We start from the raw sequence: 19,856 nt of genomic DNA on the forward strand, positions 1-19,856 counted from the left end.
AGCCAGGGGGTTGCAGGGCCATGCCTGTGCCTAAGGTGCCGGACAACATCCGCATTCACAGGGACAGTCACCTGCAGCTGGCTGGTGGACAACTCAGTTGCAATGTATGTCCTAATTATGGATAACTAATTACTCATTAAAGGAGAAGGAGGGCTTGTTCTGATATAGCATGGGGTCCTTCAGAACCTTTTGTGATTATTTTTTAGAAAGCTCTGGTGTGTGGGAAAGAACAGCAGGTTGCCAGTGTACAGCCTGGAAGGACATCACTACTATTCCTCTTTCACCCCAAATTTCTGTGTACACCCTGTGGGATCAGGACCATTACAAGGCTCTGCCATGGGACTGGGAGTCCTGGGTGGGAGAGGGACCTGTCCTCTGGGAGAAGGAGAACAGAGGGGAAGGGGCAAAAAGTCACCTCTTCCATGCCCACCAGTAGGTTTAATCTATCATATTATTTTAAGTTAAATCACATTTCTGGAGCTTGCATCTTCCCTGGCTGCTGTGTTTTGCTGCATTTTTACTTCCTTTTTTTCTGCTCTGGCAGCTGCAGCAGACACTGTGAGTCTATAATAAGTTATTCAGCAGCAGTCGCCATGCTGGTCCTCAGATTTCAATTTCCACATATTTCCCTTCAGGCTGTTTCCAACTAATTTTGCCATTTGCATAATGCCCCCCTTAGGGATGCCCTGACACAGCGCCTTCCCCCCTCCCCCCTCCGTGCCTCCCCCTTTAAGAAGATCATCAAAGATTCAGGCTATTAGCAGAAAACACTTTAATTATGTTGGCCCTTTAGCCCAGTCCTTCCCTATGCATTTCCAATTAAAAAAAGGCAAAGAGATGGGTTGGGGTGCAGGAGGATGAGGTGCCCAGGAGGAGTGGGCTGTGGGCTGCTGGACCTCCACAGGGGCAGGCCCTGGAGGAAACCCACTGGCAGAACTACAACTTCACAGCAAATGCAGTTTCAGGTTGTTAATTCTGGTACAGCAGCCCCAACAGCTTTTTCTGGACCAGAATTGTCAGAGAGCCCCCCACCCCTGCCCCCTGGCAGCCAGCTGCCCCCCATCTGGGGGTGCTTGAGGGGCAGAAGTGGGGAGGGCTTCAGCTAGGACAGCACTGAGCTGGGGGTGGTGGGTCTGCTGCATGGGCACCCATGGACATACCCTCTCCTGAAATAGTGCTGCTGTCCTGCTTGGTTATTTGGAGGGATGGCTGCCCAGGAAGGCTGAGCACATGCAGGAGAGGGGAATGGAAACCACTTCTCAGCCATTGGGTGAGATGCCCCTCGTCTCTCCTCTCTATGCTACCTCATCTCTTCTGGACACCCTAGTCGATCCCTGCAAATTCCATCTCTCTCTCTGTCCACCATCAGAAGCAAGACCTGCTTATTCCCTCCTGATGTTCATATTTTGTCCTTCTTTGAACACATTTTATTTTATGCTTCTACTACACAGAACAGCATAAAAGTACACAATGCTCCAGTCCCTCTCTCTCTCCTTAATTCTTGTCCATCCACATATGGCAAAAAGCCTACATCACCACCCCGCTCCCAGTCCTAGCTGCTCACAGTGACCTACATTGCAGTACATCTCCCTATGAGTTGCCCAGACACCAGCTGGATTACAGCTTCCTTTGGGAGCTGCAGAAACACCTCTAGGTTTAAGTCAGCTCAGCACTCCTGCAAAGCTCACCTCCTTGCAAGCCAGCTCCGTGTCCTTATGAACAGAGTCTTTTTCCTGCTTTTTTTTATTAGCTCTTCCATGTTATAAAACGTAATGGGAACTTTCAGACCAGCTTCTGAACAGGTCTCTGATGTGCTTCTCTCTTTTATGGCTCAAGTACAACAGCAATCGCAGACATTAACATGCTTCTTTAGAATGAAATGTACATTTGAATGGCACCCAGCTGGAGGAACATGCTGTGCCTCTTGCAGAGCTGGCTGCAGCCTGCCAGAAACCCCAGGAAGGGGGTGAGGGGTGACCAGAGTCTGCCTGCAGCCCCCTGCACATGGGGGAAGAAGGCAGCAGGGGAGCCACGGCCAGGGCAAGGGAGGGCCAAGGTGGGTGCTGCGGAGGAGGATGAGGCAGAGCCTTTCGACATCAGCCTTTTGGGGCAGTCATTGCCTTCACACCCACCGCTCAAGCACTCAATGTCTCTGACATCATACAAATTACCCAAAGTAAGATGTAAGTGGGGATGCATGGGATTTCCTTGTCAGCAGAGTCTTTGGATGAATGAAGATACCCCTCTGTGAAGCATGGGAAGAAGTGTATTTGGATCACCCCTGTGTCTCAGGCTCCCTTAAGGCTTCCTGCTCTATGGATCAAGTCCCCTTGCAAACTCTCACCTCAGGCTCTGCATGTCACATCGGCCTTTTTTTTTCCATCCCTCTTTGTGTACCAGGCCCTGACCTAGTGCCAAGAGTAGAGTGCTTCAGGCCCCCACACCTCCCAGGTCACTTCTTGGGTAAAAATTGCCATTACAAGCCTTTTCAGGGCCCAGCAGTTTGGGACATCAACATTATGGGGGCTCCAAATTGCAATCGTCATTACAGTCATTATTAACATGGAGAAAACCTTGCTGTCTTCGCCAGCTTGCTCCAATGATGGGAGAGATGGTGCACAACCACCAGCCTGCCTTCCTCACTGTTCTTTGCCTGGGACAGGCCAGTGCCTGGGATGTCCCCTGGATCAGGGGTCTCTCTGCAGAGGAATGTGGAGAGCATGCCCTTTGGTCGTGTCCATGTTGTGTCCTCCTCCTTTGCTGCAGCTGAGGGGCCAGGTACCACCCCATGGCACCGAAATGAGAATGTTGTTCCTATCATGGGAGTCTAGAGATCCCACCAGGACCCCAGCTTCCCAGAAGAAAGACTGAAAGACTGGTCATTACTCAGCACCACATTCCCTTTCTTCTTTGTGTGCCTCCTTCATGGGCCATGCTTGGGCACCAGCGTTGGATCTCCTGGCTGCAGGGATGGAAGGGGGAAGCTGTGGCCCTGGAGCAGGGGTGGTGGCACTAGCCCAGGAGCAGCACGCAGCGTCTCTCCTGCACATCTTTCACCAGGCAAATGTGCTCCTCCTGGTCCCAGCAGCCAGGCTGGTGCACAATTCCCTGCAGTTGGATAGAGGCTCCCCACGGCCTTGGGGAGAACAGGGGTCTACTCTTTGTCTGAAAGGGGAAAGAGCCTGCACAGGGCATCCTCACTGGGGTCCTGCTGTGCAAGCAGCCCTTGCAGGCACTGGCACCCTGTGCTGTGCAGGAGAGCTGGATGCCAGGAGGGCTGGCAGCGGGGACGGCGCTGAGGTGGCACTATACGTGACCGCCCTTGGAGAGGTAAGCGATCAGCGCCACCACCACCCCGATGTACACGCCGGTGCCGATGGTTATGGAGAGCGCGGCGAGGAAGAGGGCTCGTCGGGAAGCTGAACTGGCCAAGTGGAAATCTCCTTTGGAGACAGCCTTGCTAGTCTGGAAGAAGAAGAAACACTCGTTGCTCACAACTGTACCAACCTGGCCTTTTAGCCTGAGTGCAGTCCTTTCCCTCCTGGATCAGACCCCCTTCCCCAGCCACTGCATCCCATGAAGGCTGGGGACAGAGAGCAAGGCATCTGTCAGTCTGAGAGGGTTCAGAACAGCAGTGCCACCTACACACTACTATACACAAAATCCCTGTGGATTTTCCCTCCGAGGGAACTGTGGGCCTTGGCTGTTTGTCTGAAAGCCTTATCGATCTGGGTGCTCAGCCAGAGCCATGAGCAGGAGGCTGGACTCTCGTAAGTCCAGGCAAATGGTTGGTGCCCTGGAGTGACGGCTGTGTGGTACCAACTAGATAAAATTTATACCCTATGCATACATATCACGAGTACTGCCTCTTCTTAAGGAGCTGACTCCAGATAGAACAGTCTGGCTGTGCTGCCACCTGATTTTGCCTGCATGGGGTTTTTCACCTGAAGCCCGTTTGCCATAGAAGGGCTGATGGAGCCACCGATGGAGGCAAATATGGGTGTTGGCTCTCCGGCCTGGCGACTTCCAGCTTTCCTGAGTGCTCAGGGCACATTCAGAACTACTCTACCTATTACCTACTATTTGTGTCTGAGTTGCCATGTGGAGATCAGGACACCCACTGTGCAGAGACACTGAATAAAGAGATGGTCCTTGACTCAGAAAGTGAACAACAGTGATAGTTATAGCTAAACTTAAATTGCACAAAGTACATCATCAGGTGGAGAGTGCACCATGTTACCCTGCACTACACAGTAAAATGTGAAATCAGCCACTCCTTGGGGTCCTAAATAGTTAAAAATCCCCCTGCCTCTTACCACCTCTGTGCCAGGTACTCATGTGATACACTTCTTCATTTCTGTTTCTATCTTGATTTAACTTATTTATGCCTCTACCCTATCTGTTCTTGGTACAGCAGCATCTGTGCAAACACAGAGCAAATGCCCTAGCTCTGCATGAATTATTCTGGGTCAACAGTGATGTAAGTGATTCCAGGCCCTGGACTAAGCCCTTAAGAAGGCAGCAGCTACTCTGAGCCAGTGCAGACCAAGGGCCACCACCCTCTCCAGCTCTGTCAGCTTGGTGTTGGTCCACACAGCTCAGTCACTGTGTGTCAGAAACAAGTGCAATGAAAGACCTGCAGCGAGATATGGAGACCAAGTTCCTTGTGGAGTCCAGTCTCCAAAGAAGCCTGACTCTCAGGACATGAGCTGCCTTGGATTGGGTCATGGCTGTAGGACCTCCACACTACCGGAGAATGGGAGGGCAGGTGGGAAAATGCCATTTTCCTGAGCTTGAGTGGAGGGTGAGAACTTGGGCAAGAGGCCAAGGGGAGCCCCAGTTACTGAAACAGGAAAAGCCTGACCTCCAGTAGCCCTGGCTCTCACAGGAGTTGGTGGTCTTGCAACCCCACAGGGGTTGTGGAGCCAGGAACACCCTTTGCCTCTGCCCTCAGTCATCTGCGTATGGCACAGAGATGATCCTTAGAGCCAGAAAGGTACCCGGTCCCCTCTAAGGGCTTCTGTGGCTTGCAGGGCCCTTGCTCCAGCGCTCAGTGCACACAGGCAAGCAAAAGGATCTCTCTTACCCCTTGGGAGAAGTAGAAGGCAGCAATCCCCAGGGGCCAGAAGCAGCACAGCATGGAGAAAAGGGCCAAGCCCAGGTGGTCCCGGGGGGGAAGCATCAGGAAATGATCCTCACTTTCACTGTCGCTGGAGGAGTCGCTCTGCAAAACCAGATGGGTTCAGCACATGCCCACTTCCCTGTGCCACCCTGCAGGCTTCGTCCCAGCCCCTCCCCTCCCAGCTCCCTCTCTCTCCTGGCCTCATCACATATTCTCACACATTTCCCACCTGCAAATTCAAGGAGTGAATTTCAAAAATGTTTTTGCCTCCTCAGCCCAGTTTGATGAGAAAAAAATCTAGCTCAGCAAATTTAGGAGCTGAGTGGATTCTTGGCTCTCTGCCAGAGAAAACGCTGAGCTCCTTTGCTGGGGGGTCTGGGATTTCCCTGGGAGATAGATAGTCTTAAACTGAAATACCTTGAGCTTTGGCAGAACTGTCTGTTTGTCAGCTTAAACAAACCTAAATGAAGTGCCTTACTCCCATTAGCGACTAGGAGATCAATATCCTGCTAACCTAATTTAGCAGGTGAGGGAAAGTGGTTGAATTGGAGCCTCTATCATAGGGGCGATGTGTCCTGTCTCCTTAGTGAGCACATTGCTCAGAGCAGCTGTGCTCAGCCCTCCTACCTGTGGGCACCAGCCTGGAAGTGGTGTGTCTTGTGGGAAAGGCACACAGAGGTGGGGACATTGCTGGTGCTCTCTGAAAAGGCCCCAACACCAGCACCGACAGCAGCAGATCTGTGCTGGGTCATCAGACATCAGCTCCAGGAGGCTGTGGAGACCCTCTTCCACCTCTCAAGGTGATGTTCGTGGTCTCTGCACTGCTGCTCGAGCCATGATGGGGCAAAGAGAGCAGCATGAGGCTGCTTTGCCAGTTCTCATTCTTCCTATACAAGAATCACCCTAGCTTTATATGTAAAGCTTTCACTAAGCTGCTGCCTTCAGGCATGAGAATTTTGCTGTTATGCAAGGATTGCTATTTCCCTTGAGCTGGGGTGCCACAGCAGTGGCAGGTTGCCCTTGTCAAAGGGTCTCCATATCCCACGGCCCTGCAGAGACAGCCCCACCTCCCCTTTGCTCCCAGCAGGCTTGCAGACAGGCTGCCCTCAGGGAAGCCGACCTCCTTCTGAGGTCTCCGGTGAGGGAAAGGGAGCAGAAATGGCAAGGAAGAAGGAGAAATGTTGGGTGCACAGGGATAGGGTGATGAGGCAGGAGCTGGTAGAGGGGTCTAGGGGGGAAAATTCTGGGGAAAGAAGGAATTATCAACAATTTGGGCTGGTGGCCCGAGTTACCAGAGGAGGAGTTTGGTGCAATCCCACCAGGCAAAGCTCACCTCATACTCCTGGAGCTCCTCTTCCTCCACCTCATAGGACACAGTTTGGATGCGGATGTCACTCTCTACCAGGCAGGACCCTTGTGCCTCATGCCCATCCAGACCTTCAGATGGAGCCTCTTTGCTTTCCGTAAAAGTGGTCTCACAGTTTTCCATCTTGCTGTCCTTGGCCTTGAGAGCAGTCTCATCCTTCACGAGGATGAAATTTGGGCCATACAAGGCTTCCACGGCCAGCTGCAGGGAACTGGCATCCAGCAGCTGGTGAGTCCTGGCACCGCCTGTGTTTTGGAAGATGTAGGAATACAGTTTCCCTTGGCAGTGATGACTGGGGTAGTCCTGGCTGTGATGCTGGTGGTAAGAATAGCTGCTGCGAAGGTGTCCGTTGGCCTTGGCCAAGAGTGGATTTTGGAGCTCACGCACGCTCTCCATGCTGCTGGTGGTGGGGGAGAATGATCCTGCAGGAGCAGAGAGAGTGGGAGGGAGGAGGCTTTTATTTCAGCAAGGCAAGGGAGCAGAAAAGCCTCTCACCCATGTGGAGCCGATGTCAAGATGAGGCTAGTGGGAACAGAAAGATTTAGCCATGCTGGAGAAAACAAGAGCCCTTCCCCCCTTTCCCATGGTTTGAACACCATCTTGACAAGCTGAGCATCTCTTCATCTCTCCCCAGCTGGTAGTAAGATAAGGATGCAGCCCTGCAACAAGATGATCTGATTCAGGCTGGATTAAGATAAGTATTTGCTGTATCTATAATGATGATGATGATTGAGATGGCCACGTGCAGCCTGACAGGAAAGGACCTACTGCATCTTTTCTGCTGGTTCATAATGTGTGCTGTGACAAAGCCTAGCAGGCAGCACAGAAGTAGATAAGATCCTGACAGCTACTTGAGGGGCCTCCCAGACTTCTCAAAGTGAAGGCTTGCATAGTGAATCAGGCCCTCTGGGCATTACACATGCACCTAACTGGCTTTCAGGTACCAGGGAGGTTTTCTTGGGCTCTTCCAAGGCTGAGGAGTGGCTGGGATGAAAATAGCTAGGCATTGAGGGAAGCTAGGAGGCTGCTGTGAGGACATGGAGGTGGCATTTAGGCTGGAATGGGAAGTGTCAGATGCTCAGACAGATGTGCAGAGGACTGGAGAGATGCAGAGGTTAAAGGGGAGACACCTAATAGGCTAATTTAAGTAAAGTATCTGTCACATCAGACCTCTGTTTAAACCAGCTCCACCCCCAGCTACAGCTGGCAGCCATGCAGCCCTGGCTCTGGGCCACCAGCTTCAGAAAATGCCAAATCCAAATGGGATCCTCAGCTACAAATGTCAAAATGGGCTTCTTCCTCAGGAAAATTCACCCCCTCCCACCCCCCCCTCCTTAATTTCCAAGTGCTGAAACCTTGTGCTGTTCCTTTTTTTTTTCCTTTTTTTTTCCTTTTTTTTTTCTTTTTAAATGAAAATTTCTGAGATTGCATATTTCAACCCGTTTTCTTCAGAGGAACATTTGCTATTTTGGCTCCCCAACCTACCTTGGCACAAAGAAAATGTGTAGCATTCCCCAGGAGAGAGAAAAAATTACTTTGCACTCTTCAGTACCCAAGCTCTGTGTTTTACAGCTGCTCTCTAGCACATTCCCAGCTCCTAGACCATGCCACCTTATTGCCTTGCAACCTCAAATGTTCCTGTCCTCCTTAGAGACCTTCATCACTGCCTCCTCTGCAGGATGCTGTGTAGCAGAAACATGCTTCCACCTGCTATAGGGTTCCTCGGAGTGAGCTAGGCTTTCTGACAGAAAGTACATCACCTTGGCTTTAAATTTGTCCTCAGGAGGAAAATCTAAATAAAGAAGTTGGAGCCGAGGAGTCCAGAGAGTGAAAAGCTCAGTAGTCTCATCCCCTTGGCCACACTCTGCCATACTGCAGGTATGAGTTGCCATACCTGGTTTTAAGTGTCCCTGTTGATGGGTTTTGTTTTGGCAGCAGTTGCCACATTTTGGAAAGCTGCTCAAGAAAATGAAGCCATTCAAAATCACTCCCGAGCTGCTAAAAGTCTGTATGTTTTGGTGAATGCCCTCCACCTCTCCCTCCCCAAAACCATTCCCTGCTTTCAGCAGTTTCCCACCTTGCTAATAAAGCCTGTAATGCCTCACGCAGCAGATGGCAGTTAAGTATTTTCAAAATATTTAAGGGAGATGCATATTTGTAGCACAGAAGGTTTTATTTCCTTCACAGACCCAGAGAAGCATGAAGCTTCATCCCGGTTTGCAAGCAAGGAAAGCATGAAGCTCTTTCCTTACCTCAACATTCAAATCAGATTTCCAAGAAAATATCTTGCTTTTTAATGAAACAGTAAGGAGAGGCCAGTCACTCAGTGTCATTTGAGAGCAGCAGCCCAAGCAGGAGCAGAAGCTCAGCTCTAGCCAGAGGAAGTTAATAGTTTTGGTAGGGCATCCATATCTCACCTCAAGAAACGTTTCTGGCAGCAAGCCAGGGTAGGGAGGGATGGGATCTTGCCAAATGTGCTGAGAAACACCAGCAGATGGGCTGCAGGCAGGATGCTGGCCTCTGGGCAGCAAGTGCTGCCTGCGTGCAGGTTGCTACTCTGCTGACTTCAGGTCTTGGGCAGTGGGATAGAGGAGGGGGAGAGCTGTGTGGCAAAGCCCTATGTTCACAGCAGCACTGGGAAACACTCAGAGCTTGGGGAGGGAAAGAAGGGAAGGGAGCAGAGGTGAATTTGAAACCTAAGAGGCCTTGGGAGGTGGCAGATATCACAGATCAGGATGGGAAAAAAGATTTTATGCAGCTAGACTGCTGCTGGACACAGACTCTGCTGACTTTGGGCATACTGAAGGATGCTAAAGGGGATGACTGGGTGGCACGACACAGTAGGACACGATTGGCTGACCTGGGCTGGGGGGAAGAGTCAGGGAGGACTTGCAGGTAGCAAATATCCCAGTGAACACACATTGGAAGAATAACAGTGTGAGTGGCAAAAGAAACAGTGGGATAATACTGCTGAAGCATGGGGAAGTGTCTGCAAATGTGGTCTGGGAAGAACTGAGGGCTTTGCCCTGGGTGAGCAGCAAGAGCCCAGACCTCTCTGGTCCCTCAGACTGCCCTGGAGCTTTCACTAGGGCAGGGTCAGGACCTCGAAGGCTGCTGTGCTGCACAGATCTTGGACAGGGAAAGGCTACAGCTACAAGGTTTTAGTCCATGCTAGTCTTGTACACTTTGGGATTATAAAATATTTGCCTGTACTACACTCTCTTTTCCTTGCTGCCTCCCACTCTTGGGAAACGCACACTTGGGAGCTGGGGATGATGCTCTGCCTCAGGAGCAGGATGGGCAATAACAGGGCAGGAGGGACCAAAGCATAAGTGCAGAAGAAAATCTCATTATGCTTCTCATAAATAGGCAAAAGGACCAATAAGCACAGCCCTAGCACCCTTCCTGGCATTTGTCAGCATTGGGAGGGTACGATGGGACACTGGGGGCCAGTGCCACAGCCTGCCCACAGCAGCACGCTCATCCCTGCTGGAAGCATCCAGGCTGAAACCTCCCTCTCTGACAGCTGATGTGTAGAGTCCCAGTGCTGGAGGGGTAGAGGTGCTTCCCATTCCTTAGTCACCAAGATCACCACATGGCATAGAGACTGTGCCCATGTGAGCCAGCATGCGTGCTCATGTGCACCTGACTGCCTGGGTTTGCAGGTGGAGACAAGGGCCATCAGACCAGTACAGATGGTATGAGAGAGGGAATGCAGGGAGGGTGAGGACCAACCCCACGTCCACACATGCAGCGAAAGACAGAGCCAACTCAGCCCTGCCATCGTCCCCAAACCTCATTTGGATTATCTGGATCCTACAGTGACCTTAGCCACATAGGGACTTAATAAAGTAAGCCTAGTAATAAAGTAAGCTTGGTAATAAAGTAAGCTTGGTAATAACCTGGCTTAGGGGAAGAGGAATGAAGCCAGCAGATGAAAGCAAGCTGTAAAAGACAAAATTGGCGAAGAGTGGCCATTCTCTGTCCTCATTACTAGGGTAACTGGATAGCACACATATCCATCAGCCCCAGGGGGCTGGTCTGAGCAGCACTGGCAGGTAACAGTGGCAAGATGCTGTCAGGTGCACAGAGAGGATGCACACATACAACCATACATGCACAGCATGAGCCTGGGGGAGGGCACACCTGGGAGGAGGCAGACTCCAGTGTCCTGACTGAGCTGGACAATTGCTGCCGACCTGCTGAGACTAATGGTTGCTGACTCCCTAACAAAATGCCTGCCCCACAGTTGCTCCCATCACCACCCAGCATAGCAGGGCCCCCCACAATCCCCAGGCTGGTTGCAGTGGTCCCCAGCAGAGTGGGAAATGCACAACTGCATTGTATGCTCTCAGCTTCTCAAGGTGAGTACCAGCTAAAAGGAGCCAAAATAAAGCATGAAAATAAAGATGTAGCAAATCTAGCTTTGTGTTTCATTGATCTCACCTTTACACCATATCCCCTGGGGGCTTCCCCCCCTACATGAGAGGTGCTCAGGTTGCTGGCCAACCCCCACTGGCAGCAGCACAGCCCTCAGAGGGACCCCTTGCACAGATGCCACCTATGATAAGCCCAGTTAATGATGAAATAAGTAGCTGTTCCAGGAATCAATCATCATTTAATTGCCCTGTCAGGCAAACACACTGCCTTGCTTGCTGGGCTCATTAGCAGGTTGCAACTGTGTTGCTTGTCCCCAGACAATCAAGTGAGAAGGTTAGCCCATCCTGGCCAAAGGCTTTCCCTTTCAGGAGAGCAGCTGGGGAGACCAATGTCCTTGGGGAGGAGTCCCCTACTGTGCTGCCATGCCCTGGCTGGTCTGAAGGCAGAGGAGAGGAGGAAGGGACTGTGGAGCTGTTGGAGAGGAAAGAGCTGGTGAGGACCAGGAGGGAAGGAAGAAAGTGACACAGACCCATGGACATGGACTGGAGGGAGGATAGCTGAGGCATTCATGATGTAGAGTGTCTGATTCACAACTTTGATGCAGACGGTTTGAAAGAGCTGGAAAGGATTGAATAAAGCTCTTGTTCTGATCTCCTGAGAGGTAGAGAGCCAGTGCTTCGGCAATGGGCTCCTGGCTCCAACAGAGACTAAATTGCTCTGAGAATTGGGATGTGATGGGCTGCTTTTCAAGGTTCGCAAGTCAAATTGGGCAATTTCTAGGTGGAAACCGAGTCTTTATTCTCCCTGATAAAAATGTTTCTCTGCAGCAGTGTTTCCACCCAGCTGTGCTCAGAGCTAAGGCGTAGCTGTAAGAAACCACAAACCCGGGGCTGGCAGGGAACAGCCGGGCTGCGTCTGGAGGAGCCGTGCCGGGGGCTCTGCAGGGCCGTGGGGTCCCCCACCACCCCGTCCCCCAACCCTGGGACAAGCAAGCGGGACACGCTGCTCGTGAGCATCAGCGTGAGCTCCATCGCCTTCAAACACTGGGGAAACATGCCCGTAACACTCAACCGCATCCCGGGAGTGCCCGCAGGCAGGCAGCGCCCTGCCGCCCCGGCACGGGGGGCTGCGGGGCTGGCAAGTGCCTGGCTCCCCTGTGCCCCATCCCCGACCGGGCACCCCCGGCCGGCACCCACCCCGGCAGGGCCGGCACTTGGAGAGGTGGCCACTAGATGTCCCAGGCACTCCGCGCAGCGCGGGCTGCCGCTCCGGCCGCCGCATCGCCCCGGGCCGCCCGGCTGCCCCCCGGGACCGGCTGCCCCCCGGGACCGGCTGCCCCCCCCGGCCCGGCTGCCCCCCGGGACCGGCTGCCCCCCCGGCCCAACCTTCCACCCCAGCGAGGGGCAGGGACAGCGCCCGCCAAGGCCGCCTCGCCGCCCCAGTGCCTCACGGCTGGTGTGAGACCAGCAGCCCCCAGCGTCGGAGCTCACCCGCACGAATGTGGCCGTAGGACGTGCCCCTCAAGTCAGGGAGAGTGCGAAGGGGCTCACCGAGCTGGCAAAGGGAGAGGAAGGAAGCATGGAGGGTGTTGGTAATAAAACACATAGTTGTGTGGGTGGCTAGGTGTATAATTAGATGGTTTGGACTCTCTTGGCATCCTTTTTTTAGCTGGAGGTGCAAACAAGTAAATAAGGTGACTGTCAGAAGTTGCCATAGGCTGACCCAGGTGTGGCTCTCCCGGGGGCACAGGATCAAGGAGGAGAAGGGCAACAGAGGGGGGCTGCTCCTGTGCTGGAGGGCAGCAGGTTGGCCATGGGTCAGCCAGCTGAGGCAGAGCAGAGTAGGTGAACTGACTGGCAGCATTGTGCTGGGCAAGCGGGCCAGGATGGGGTCAGATAATGGGAAGACTCTGGAGATGTAAACAGATGCAGCAGACCTGCCAGGCAGTCCTCTCAGCCTTGGGATGCTGCCCCTGGATTTGTACCCAAACAACCTATAGCTGGGGGGCCCTGCAGTGCCCCTCTAGTGAGGAGCTTTAAAGGGGCACATGATGCCAACCAAAAATGATTGATAACTTTCACTGGAGGTTTCTTACACGCCTGCTTGGGGACCCAGCAGGGTTGCTTGAAGGCAGTGCAGGTCAAGGTAATGACTCCCATGTGGGAAGACTGCTGGGGCTGTCGCTCAGTGTCTCCAGCTCTTTGAGACATCAGCCAGCGAAGACAGCTTGGGAAGCTGTCAGGCTCTGACTGCTCATCTGAGCCACAAAATGCCAGCCCAGGGCCAGGGAGAGTGAATTCCCCTGCCTGCTGCAGTATCCAAATCACTGGCCTGGAGAAACCTGAGCTCAGACTGGGTCGAGGCTTTAGCCTCCTCTTCCTCAGCTCAGGAAATGCCCTAAGTCTGCTGACTAGAGAAAGGAGCCTTGGCACCCTAGCTTCAAGGTAGAAAGCCTACTTAGAAATGTCCGTATCTGTAGAGTTACTGGGAGCATGTAGGCAGCCCCATCCATTGCCAAGACCAGGCTCCATGCCTGGGATGCCCAAAGGGACACCAAGCATCCCACAAGAGAGCTCACAGAGTCCCAGATTTCCCCCATGATGTGTTTATTACCAGGACATTCTTGCTGTTTCTAGAGAATGCACAGAAGCAAGTGCTTGCGGACTGTAATTTTGTTCATGGCTGATTTTCCTATGCTAATGATTACACTCCTCAATTTCACATCAGGTTTTCTCCATTGCTATTTATACCCAGTAGTGAACTGAACACAGTGAGTATCCTAGATGGCTGCAAGCTCTTCTTGCAGCTTCCCCTACTTCACCTATATGCTTTGCTCTAGTTCCATCATTCCACTTCAAGGCTCCTCTTCTCCTGCCCATGAAGTCCCACTGGTCATTGCCCCTTCACGGCTGGCGTTGCCGTGGGACCCTGCACGCTATCTTCCCCACTGCTCCATCCCCATAGATCACTCTGGGCTGCCTAGTTCTGTAGTACAAGGTGGGCATCATCCACAAGGAGCAGTGACAACCGGTGCTTGAGCAGACGTACCATGTTCTCCTCTTTGAGACCAGCCCTAGGCCCTTCTGCCCTCCAGCCCAGCCTGGCCCAGCACCATGCCTGGGGTCTGCACCCCTGGGATGCTCTCCCTGCCATGGCCTGTCACCCAGTATGGAAGTGATCTGGCAGATAGGACCTGGCTTTCTTCCAGGTGAGAAACACACACTGGCGGAGACCAAGATGCAGATGAGGACATAGCACATGGTTGGCAGCAGGTGTCAGGAGGACAGAGAGACACCCTCCCCTTTGCATCTGCAGCTTGCTGATAGAGCAGCTTAGCCACAGCACATACGTCCATCCTTGCATCTCTCTGTAAATCCTCCTCCTATCAATTGAAGCTGGCAATGTAAGGCGGCTGTTAAGGACTGCTCATTTGTCTCTGTTTAAAACATATCCATACTCAAATGATTCATAACCACCCTGAAGGCTAGTGCATGCCAGCACCCTCCTTTCCCCACCGTCCTGTTTATTTTATCCACTGTCTGCCTGCCTTCAGCTCAGGGCTATTTCCACTTTGCTTACTGTGGCCCTGATTCTCCTGGGGATTCACTGGGCTTCTCTACAATTCAGATGTTTAATTCATTTGGCAATGATCTGCTCTCTCTTTAAAAATGATTGTATGCCGTGGAGATGACACCTTTCTAGCTTACTTTTCCAAACCTTAAGTTTCCAAACACAGCCTGTATTTATCAGCAGTAAGATGATCTCCTGGTCCAGTGAGTAAGCGGATCACTTTCCTCCCACTCTGCCCAATGTCTACAGACTCAGACAACTTCCAGGTGTTAAATTATTACCTAGATAAACAGGTGCAACCCAAAACAAATGTTTAGCCTCTCTTTCATATTAGTTATTGCCAAAAAAACTGAATCCCCAGGTGGAGATGTGCCCCCTGTGTTTGAGGGGGTTAAGTTCACACTGGCAGGGAGCTACAGGAGGGGTTTATTCTGTCTTCAGGAACCCAGCAAGAGGAAAGGCAGCAGCTGCCCCCAGCCATCCTATGGGTCTTGTCTGTCCCAAAGTTCTGGGGGGCCAAGGAGCATGCAGAGGATGATGCTAGATTGCCTTCCTTAAGACACGGAAAGAAGTGCTGCAAAACAATGAGCCAGCAGTGTGCCCAGGTGGCCAAGAAAGCCAATGGCATCCTGGCTTGTATTAGAAATAGTGTGACCAGCAGAAGTAGAGAGGTGATTGTCCCCCTGTACTCAGCACTGGTGAGGCCACACCTGGAGTACTGTGTCCAGTTTTGGGCACTTCAACTCAAGAGAGATATCGAGGTGCTGGAGTGAGTACACAGGAGGGCAATGAAGCTGGTGAAGGGCCTAAAGAATAAATCTTATGAGGAATGCTTGAAGGAGCTGGGAATGTTTAGTTTGAGAAAGAGGAGGCTGAGGGGAGACCTCCTCAGTCTCTACAACTACCTGAAAGGTCATCAGAGAGAGGTTGGTGCTGGTCTCTTCTCACAGGTAACTAGCAACAGAACAAGAGGGAATGGCTTCAAGCTGCAGCAGGGGAGGTTTAGACTGGACATTAGGAAAATTTTTTTTCACAGAAAGAGTGTTTAGACACTGGAATAGGCTGCCCAGGGAGGTGGTTGAGTCACCATCCCTGGATGTGTTTAAGGGTCATTTGGATGTGGTGTTGGTGGATATGGTTTAGGGGAGAACTTTGTAGAGTAGGGATGATGGTTGGACTCGGTGATCCCAAGGGTCTTTTCCAACCTGAATAGTTCTATGATTCTATGATTTATTTTTTTTTCATGGGTCTGTCAAATCCTGACCATGCCTGGCTGTGGGGCCTTCTGGGCTGCTCCTGCTTTTGCTGTATGAATGCTTTCCTTCTATTCCTGACCTTTTTCTCTTCCCTGCCCAAGTCACTGTTGAACTTAGATCAGCCCTTTCCAGGACTGGGCTCAGACTGCTGCTTCCTCCCACCAGGAGTGTTGCAGGAGGTGGCTCTGCTTTGGGTGGGCAGCACTGCTGGCCTCACATGGACTGAACAAGGACATCCTGCTCATCATGCTTCTCTCCCAGCCAGTCCCTGCTGCATGAGGACAAGCCCCAGCATCCCCCATCTCACCCTACCCTGCCACCTTGGAGGCCCTGGGTAACTGGAAGAATTTGTGGAGAAACCTCTAACCAACTCAGGAGCAGCACCAGGGTGGTTGTCACACGTAGCACCACATCTCTGAGGTAGCACACACGTGCCACAGGCCAATTTTTTGTGTCGACAGTTAAGTCTCCAGACATAGAGCTTGAGGACAAATCCTGCAACTGACTCTGGTTTTCAAAAGATACCTGAAGCATTTTAACTCCAACATAAATCTGCATTAAATGATGCACCCAAAAATGCCCAGGATCAGTGGTGCCTTCCCTTGCAGGCTCAGCAAAACATTTGGGCTGGTTTGCTGCCTTTTTCACTTGACAGAGAAGTAAAATGCTTCCTTGCCCGGAAATGTATAAAGAATTATTTTTGTTTGTTTTCCATTTATAACGCTGTGGCTTGCCCAGAAAACTCAATCATTTGCCCTTCTCTAATTCTACAGATAGAGAAATACTGGCTGAAGACCTTGTCTGAAACTACCCCATGAAAGCAGCAGTAGAGCTGTGTCCTTTGAGGTGTGTCTGGCAGCCCCAAGCTCAGGTACAGGGCTTTATAGGCAGATAAGACCCAAAATCTGCCTGATTCAGAGATTGTGCTTGCCAGGGAGCAGGAAAACAATCCCAAGCATGGATATTAAATGGAAAGGAGGGTGATGAAGGGGTGATAGAGACCTGTGGAGGGGGCATGATGTGTCAGTGTCTGGAGTCTAATGCTGATGAGGATGGAGTGGAACCAGAGGCAGTGAGCAAGGAAAGCAGGGGCTAGGAAGGGCAGAGATTCAGGTTGCCTGTTGAGGTTGAGGGTGTTCCTGGGAAGCTGGGAGCATATCACAACTAATGCAAAAGGCCATGAAGGGGACAGCCAGACCTCAAGGGCCTGAAGTGCCTGTGCCCATGCTGGGGAGCCATTCCCTACAGCTCACAGGCTACAAGCCCCACAGGACCAGCCCTCTTGGGGCTTGCTTCACTGAGCTTTCAGGTAGCAGAGGAGGATTTTGATGGGCAAATTTTTGCTGAGCTCTTGGTCATCCCTTTGCAAGTGATGGTGATGTCTGCAGGCTAGGCTGAAGGCAAGGAGGAGTTAGGTGCCATGCAGAAGCAGAGATGTGCTGTACAAATTCACCGTGCCAGAGCTGCAGCAAATTACTCATTCTTTAATAATGATGTTTATTACCTGCCTCTGATGGTGGTTCAGGGAGCCAAAGTGAAGTAGCTTCAGCTCCCCAAAGGTTTAGCTCTGCCAGCCATTTTCATGACACAAGAAACTTTTTCCAGAGAAACACAATCACTACATTTTGGCTTGGATAATTCCTTCTCCTGACAGCCTACAAAGCAACGAGCTATTCTCCTCAGAGAGCAATGCCTTTTTAAAAAACAACAAAACAAACAAACAAAAAAAAACCAACAAAAAAACTTGTGTGTTGCAGGCAGGCTCAGACCCTACTCCTCTTGTTACCCCTGGTGTATACACAGCACTACCTTCCTCCTGGGAAAAAGGTTTCCACTGATAGCAGATCCAAGCTCATGAAAAGGGAATTAATTTGTTTCCAGAAGCAAAGCAGGCAGCCCAGTAAAGTGGGTCTGGGGAGAGTAGCACAGCTTTTAAGAAACCTGCAGCAGCTTTGGAGAAGGAATTATAAACAGGTGCTGGGCAGAGACAGAAAGTGCTTCCCTTTGAAACTCCTGAATGTACAGCTCTTCCCCAAGACACAAGCCAGGAGAGTGTCTGCAGGGCTATAGGGAGATGATGCTCTTCAGGAGAGTCGGTTCCTTGAAACAGTTCACAGCACTAGCAACAGCCCTCTCAGTCGAGGTCCCTGGACCGTTCACCTGCCCGGTAGTGCCCCAGGGACGAGCACTCGGGGTGCCCGGGGGCAGGGTTGCTCCCTCCAGCTGCTGAAGCTCCTCAGCAGAAAGAAAACAACCCCCAAACTTCAGCCGGTCGCTGAGCTGTCTCCAAGGGGAGGGGGGCAATCCCGATGGCTGGCTGGGTCCAAGGTGCCACTGCAGTTGCTCTGATACATGCAGCCTCCAAAACTTTTGCCGAAATTCTTACATTTTGCCCACCTCAGAGCCTGACCGGGTAATTTCGTCCTAGATCCTTCAGGTCGCAGCCTTTCGTCTTTACAGCCCCCGACACATTTTCTGACCTCCCTGGGACCAACCCGAGCTTGGTGGGGGGCTGGTTTTCCCCGGGCACCCACCGCCGACCCACGGGAACAGCCTGGGGACGAGCGCCTGGACCCCCCCGGAAAGCCACCCACCCACCTGCGAGCGGGGATGCGCCCCGCCGTGCGCGGGTCCTTACCTGGGCGTCGGGGAAGGGCTTCACCGGCCAGGCTGGAGCGGCAGGCGCGGAGCACCGGCGGCGGGCATGACGGCGGCGGGCAGCGCGGGGCTGCGGCGGCCTGAGGCCCGCGGGGGGCGGCGGGCGGCCCTGCGGCGGGGCGGGCCCGGCAGCGGCGGGCGGGAGCGGCGAGCTCCGGCCGGGGCTGGGGGTGCGGCAGCCGCGGGTACGGCTCTGGCAGGGCGGCAGCCCAGCCCCCCGGCTGCGGCTGCACCGCGGCTCAGCCCCGCGCCTGGGGACCCCGCGCTCCCGCTCGCTGGCTGCGGTGTCCCCGGCTCCCGAGGCTCGCTAGTGAGAGCCGCGCATCGCCAGCGCTCTGCTTCTCCCGACGTGATGTCTTCTGCTGGCTTAGATAACAAGGCAGAAACTCTGACTCCTGCTCACTGCATTTCCCAGGGCACAGCCCTTCCCACTCCCCTAGCAATTGAAGGACTGGCCGGCAGAGTCTAAAGGAAGAGGGGGATCTCTCGCTGCCAGAGCTGGTGCTGGGGGGTCTGACAGCCCAGCCCGAGGCTCTACCCCAGGGCAAGGCAGCTCATTTGCTGGCTCGGCCACGTATTTTTCTGCCCTGCTCTATAAGGACCCAGGTGGGATGTTAATTTGCCTCACACGCACCTGGCATCACTCCGGTTAGTAGAGTTAATCCGGATTTGCACCAGCACAGCAGGAGTCGACATCACAGCTCCCACAGCCCATCCTTTCTGCACGGCTCCCTCCTCCCCTCCCAGCCCAGGTAATGCCGCGGGAAACCCCTGCTGCTCCCCCACACTCCAGCAGCTCCCTGAGACTTGCACTGTCTCCCTGCTTGCTCCTAACCTCTCCAAGTGCTCCAGCCCCCTGCCCCGGGCCTCCCCCAGCTCAGGAGCACCCAGCGCGGGGGTGACTGCTATCAGATACACAGGCAGCTGAAGCCTGGTCCAGCCAGGGGCACCCTCTCGAGCGTGGGCAGAAAGCTGACTGCCCTTGCCTATCCCCATGCCCAGCACTGCACTGCCAGGAGCAGACTGCATTGGCCAGACCCAGGTGTGACCCACAGCCACCCATGCCCACCACCCACACTACCCAGTCACCTCTTGCAGTCTGCACCAGGGGTCCTTTGGGGCTACGTTGTGGCTTGCCAGAGCAATATGTCTTTCTGGTGGTACAGGCTTGTCTCTAACACCTCCCATTTTCTTCCAGGTGCTGAACTGACAGGGGATGGGTTATATGCCAGGGCAGGTGGGTTCTGAGGTCCCGTCCCCAGAGGGGCTTAGGGCTATGGCTAGGGGAGGACATAGCAGGGCAGCCTCCCCTCTGCTCTATCTCCCAGAGAGGTGCACATCTTTCTAGTAGCTGCAACAAGATTCTTTTTCAAAACTAAAGGGAATGAAATACGTGGGCTGATGATAGGACCGAACTGCCTATGTACCTCAAAAAATCAGTGAGGGGTGGCCAGCTTTCTCTCTCTGGGGGTGATCTGTGTGTCCCACTACTGACATCCCCCAG

At 52.9% G+C, this 19,856-nt stretch overlaps 1 protein-coding gene across 1 annotated transcript; it reads right to left on the reverse strand.

Annotated features, from left to right (window-relative positions):
• Positions 1-755: 755 nt before the first annotated feature.
• On the reverse strand, positions 756-18,382 carry SYNDIG1L (synapse differentiation inducing 1 like). Its single transcript, XM_051621344.1, has 4 exons — positions 18,333-18,382; positions 6,456-6,910; positions 5,087-5,224; positions 756-3,465 (listed from the first exon to the last, which is right to left on the reverse strand). The coding sequence occupies exons 2-4, from the start codon at positions 6,882-6,884 to the stop codon at positions 3,307-3,309; spliced, it is 726 nt and encodes a 241-aa protein (XP_051477304.1). The 5' UTR covers positions 6,885-6,910; positions 18,333-18,382; the 3' UTR covers positions 756-3,306.
• Between the last annotated feature and the right edge of the window lie 1,474 nt (positions 18,383-19,856).

The sequence above is a fragment of the Apus apus genome, chromosome 5 (genome assembly GCF_020740795.1).
Source record: "Apus apus isolate bApuApu2 chromosome 5, bApuApu2.pri.cur, whole genome shotgun sequence".
Classification (NCBI taxonomy): Eukaryota; Metazoa; Chordata; class Aves; order Apodiformes; family Apodidae; genus Apus; species Apus apus.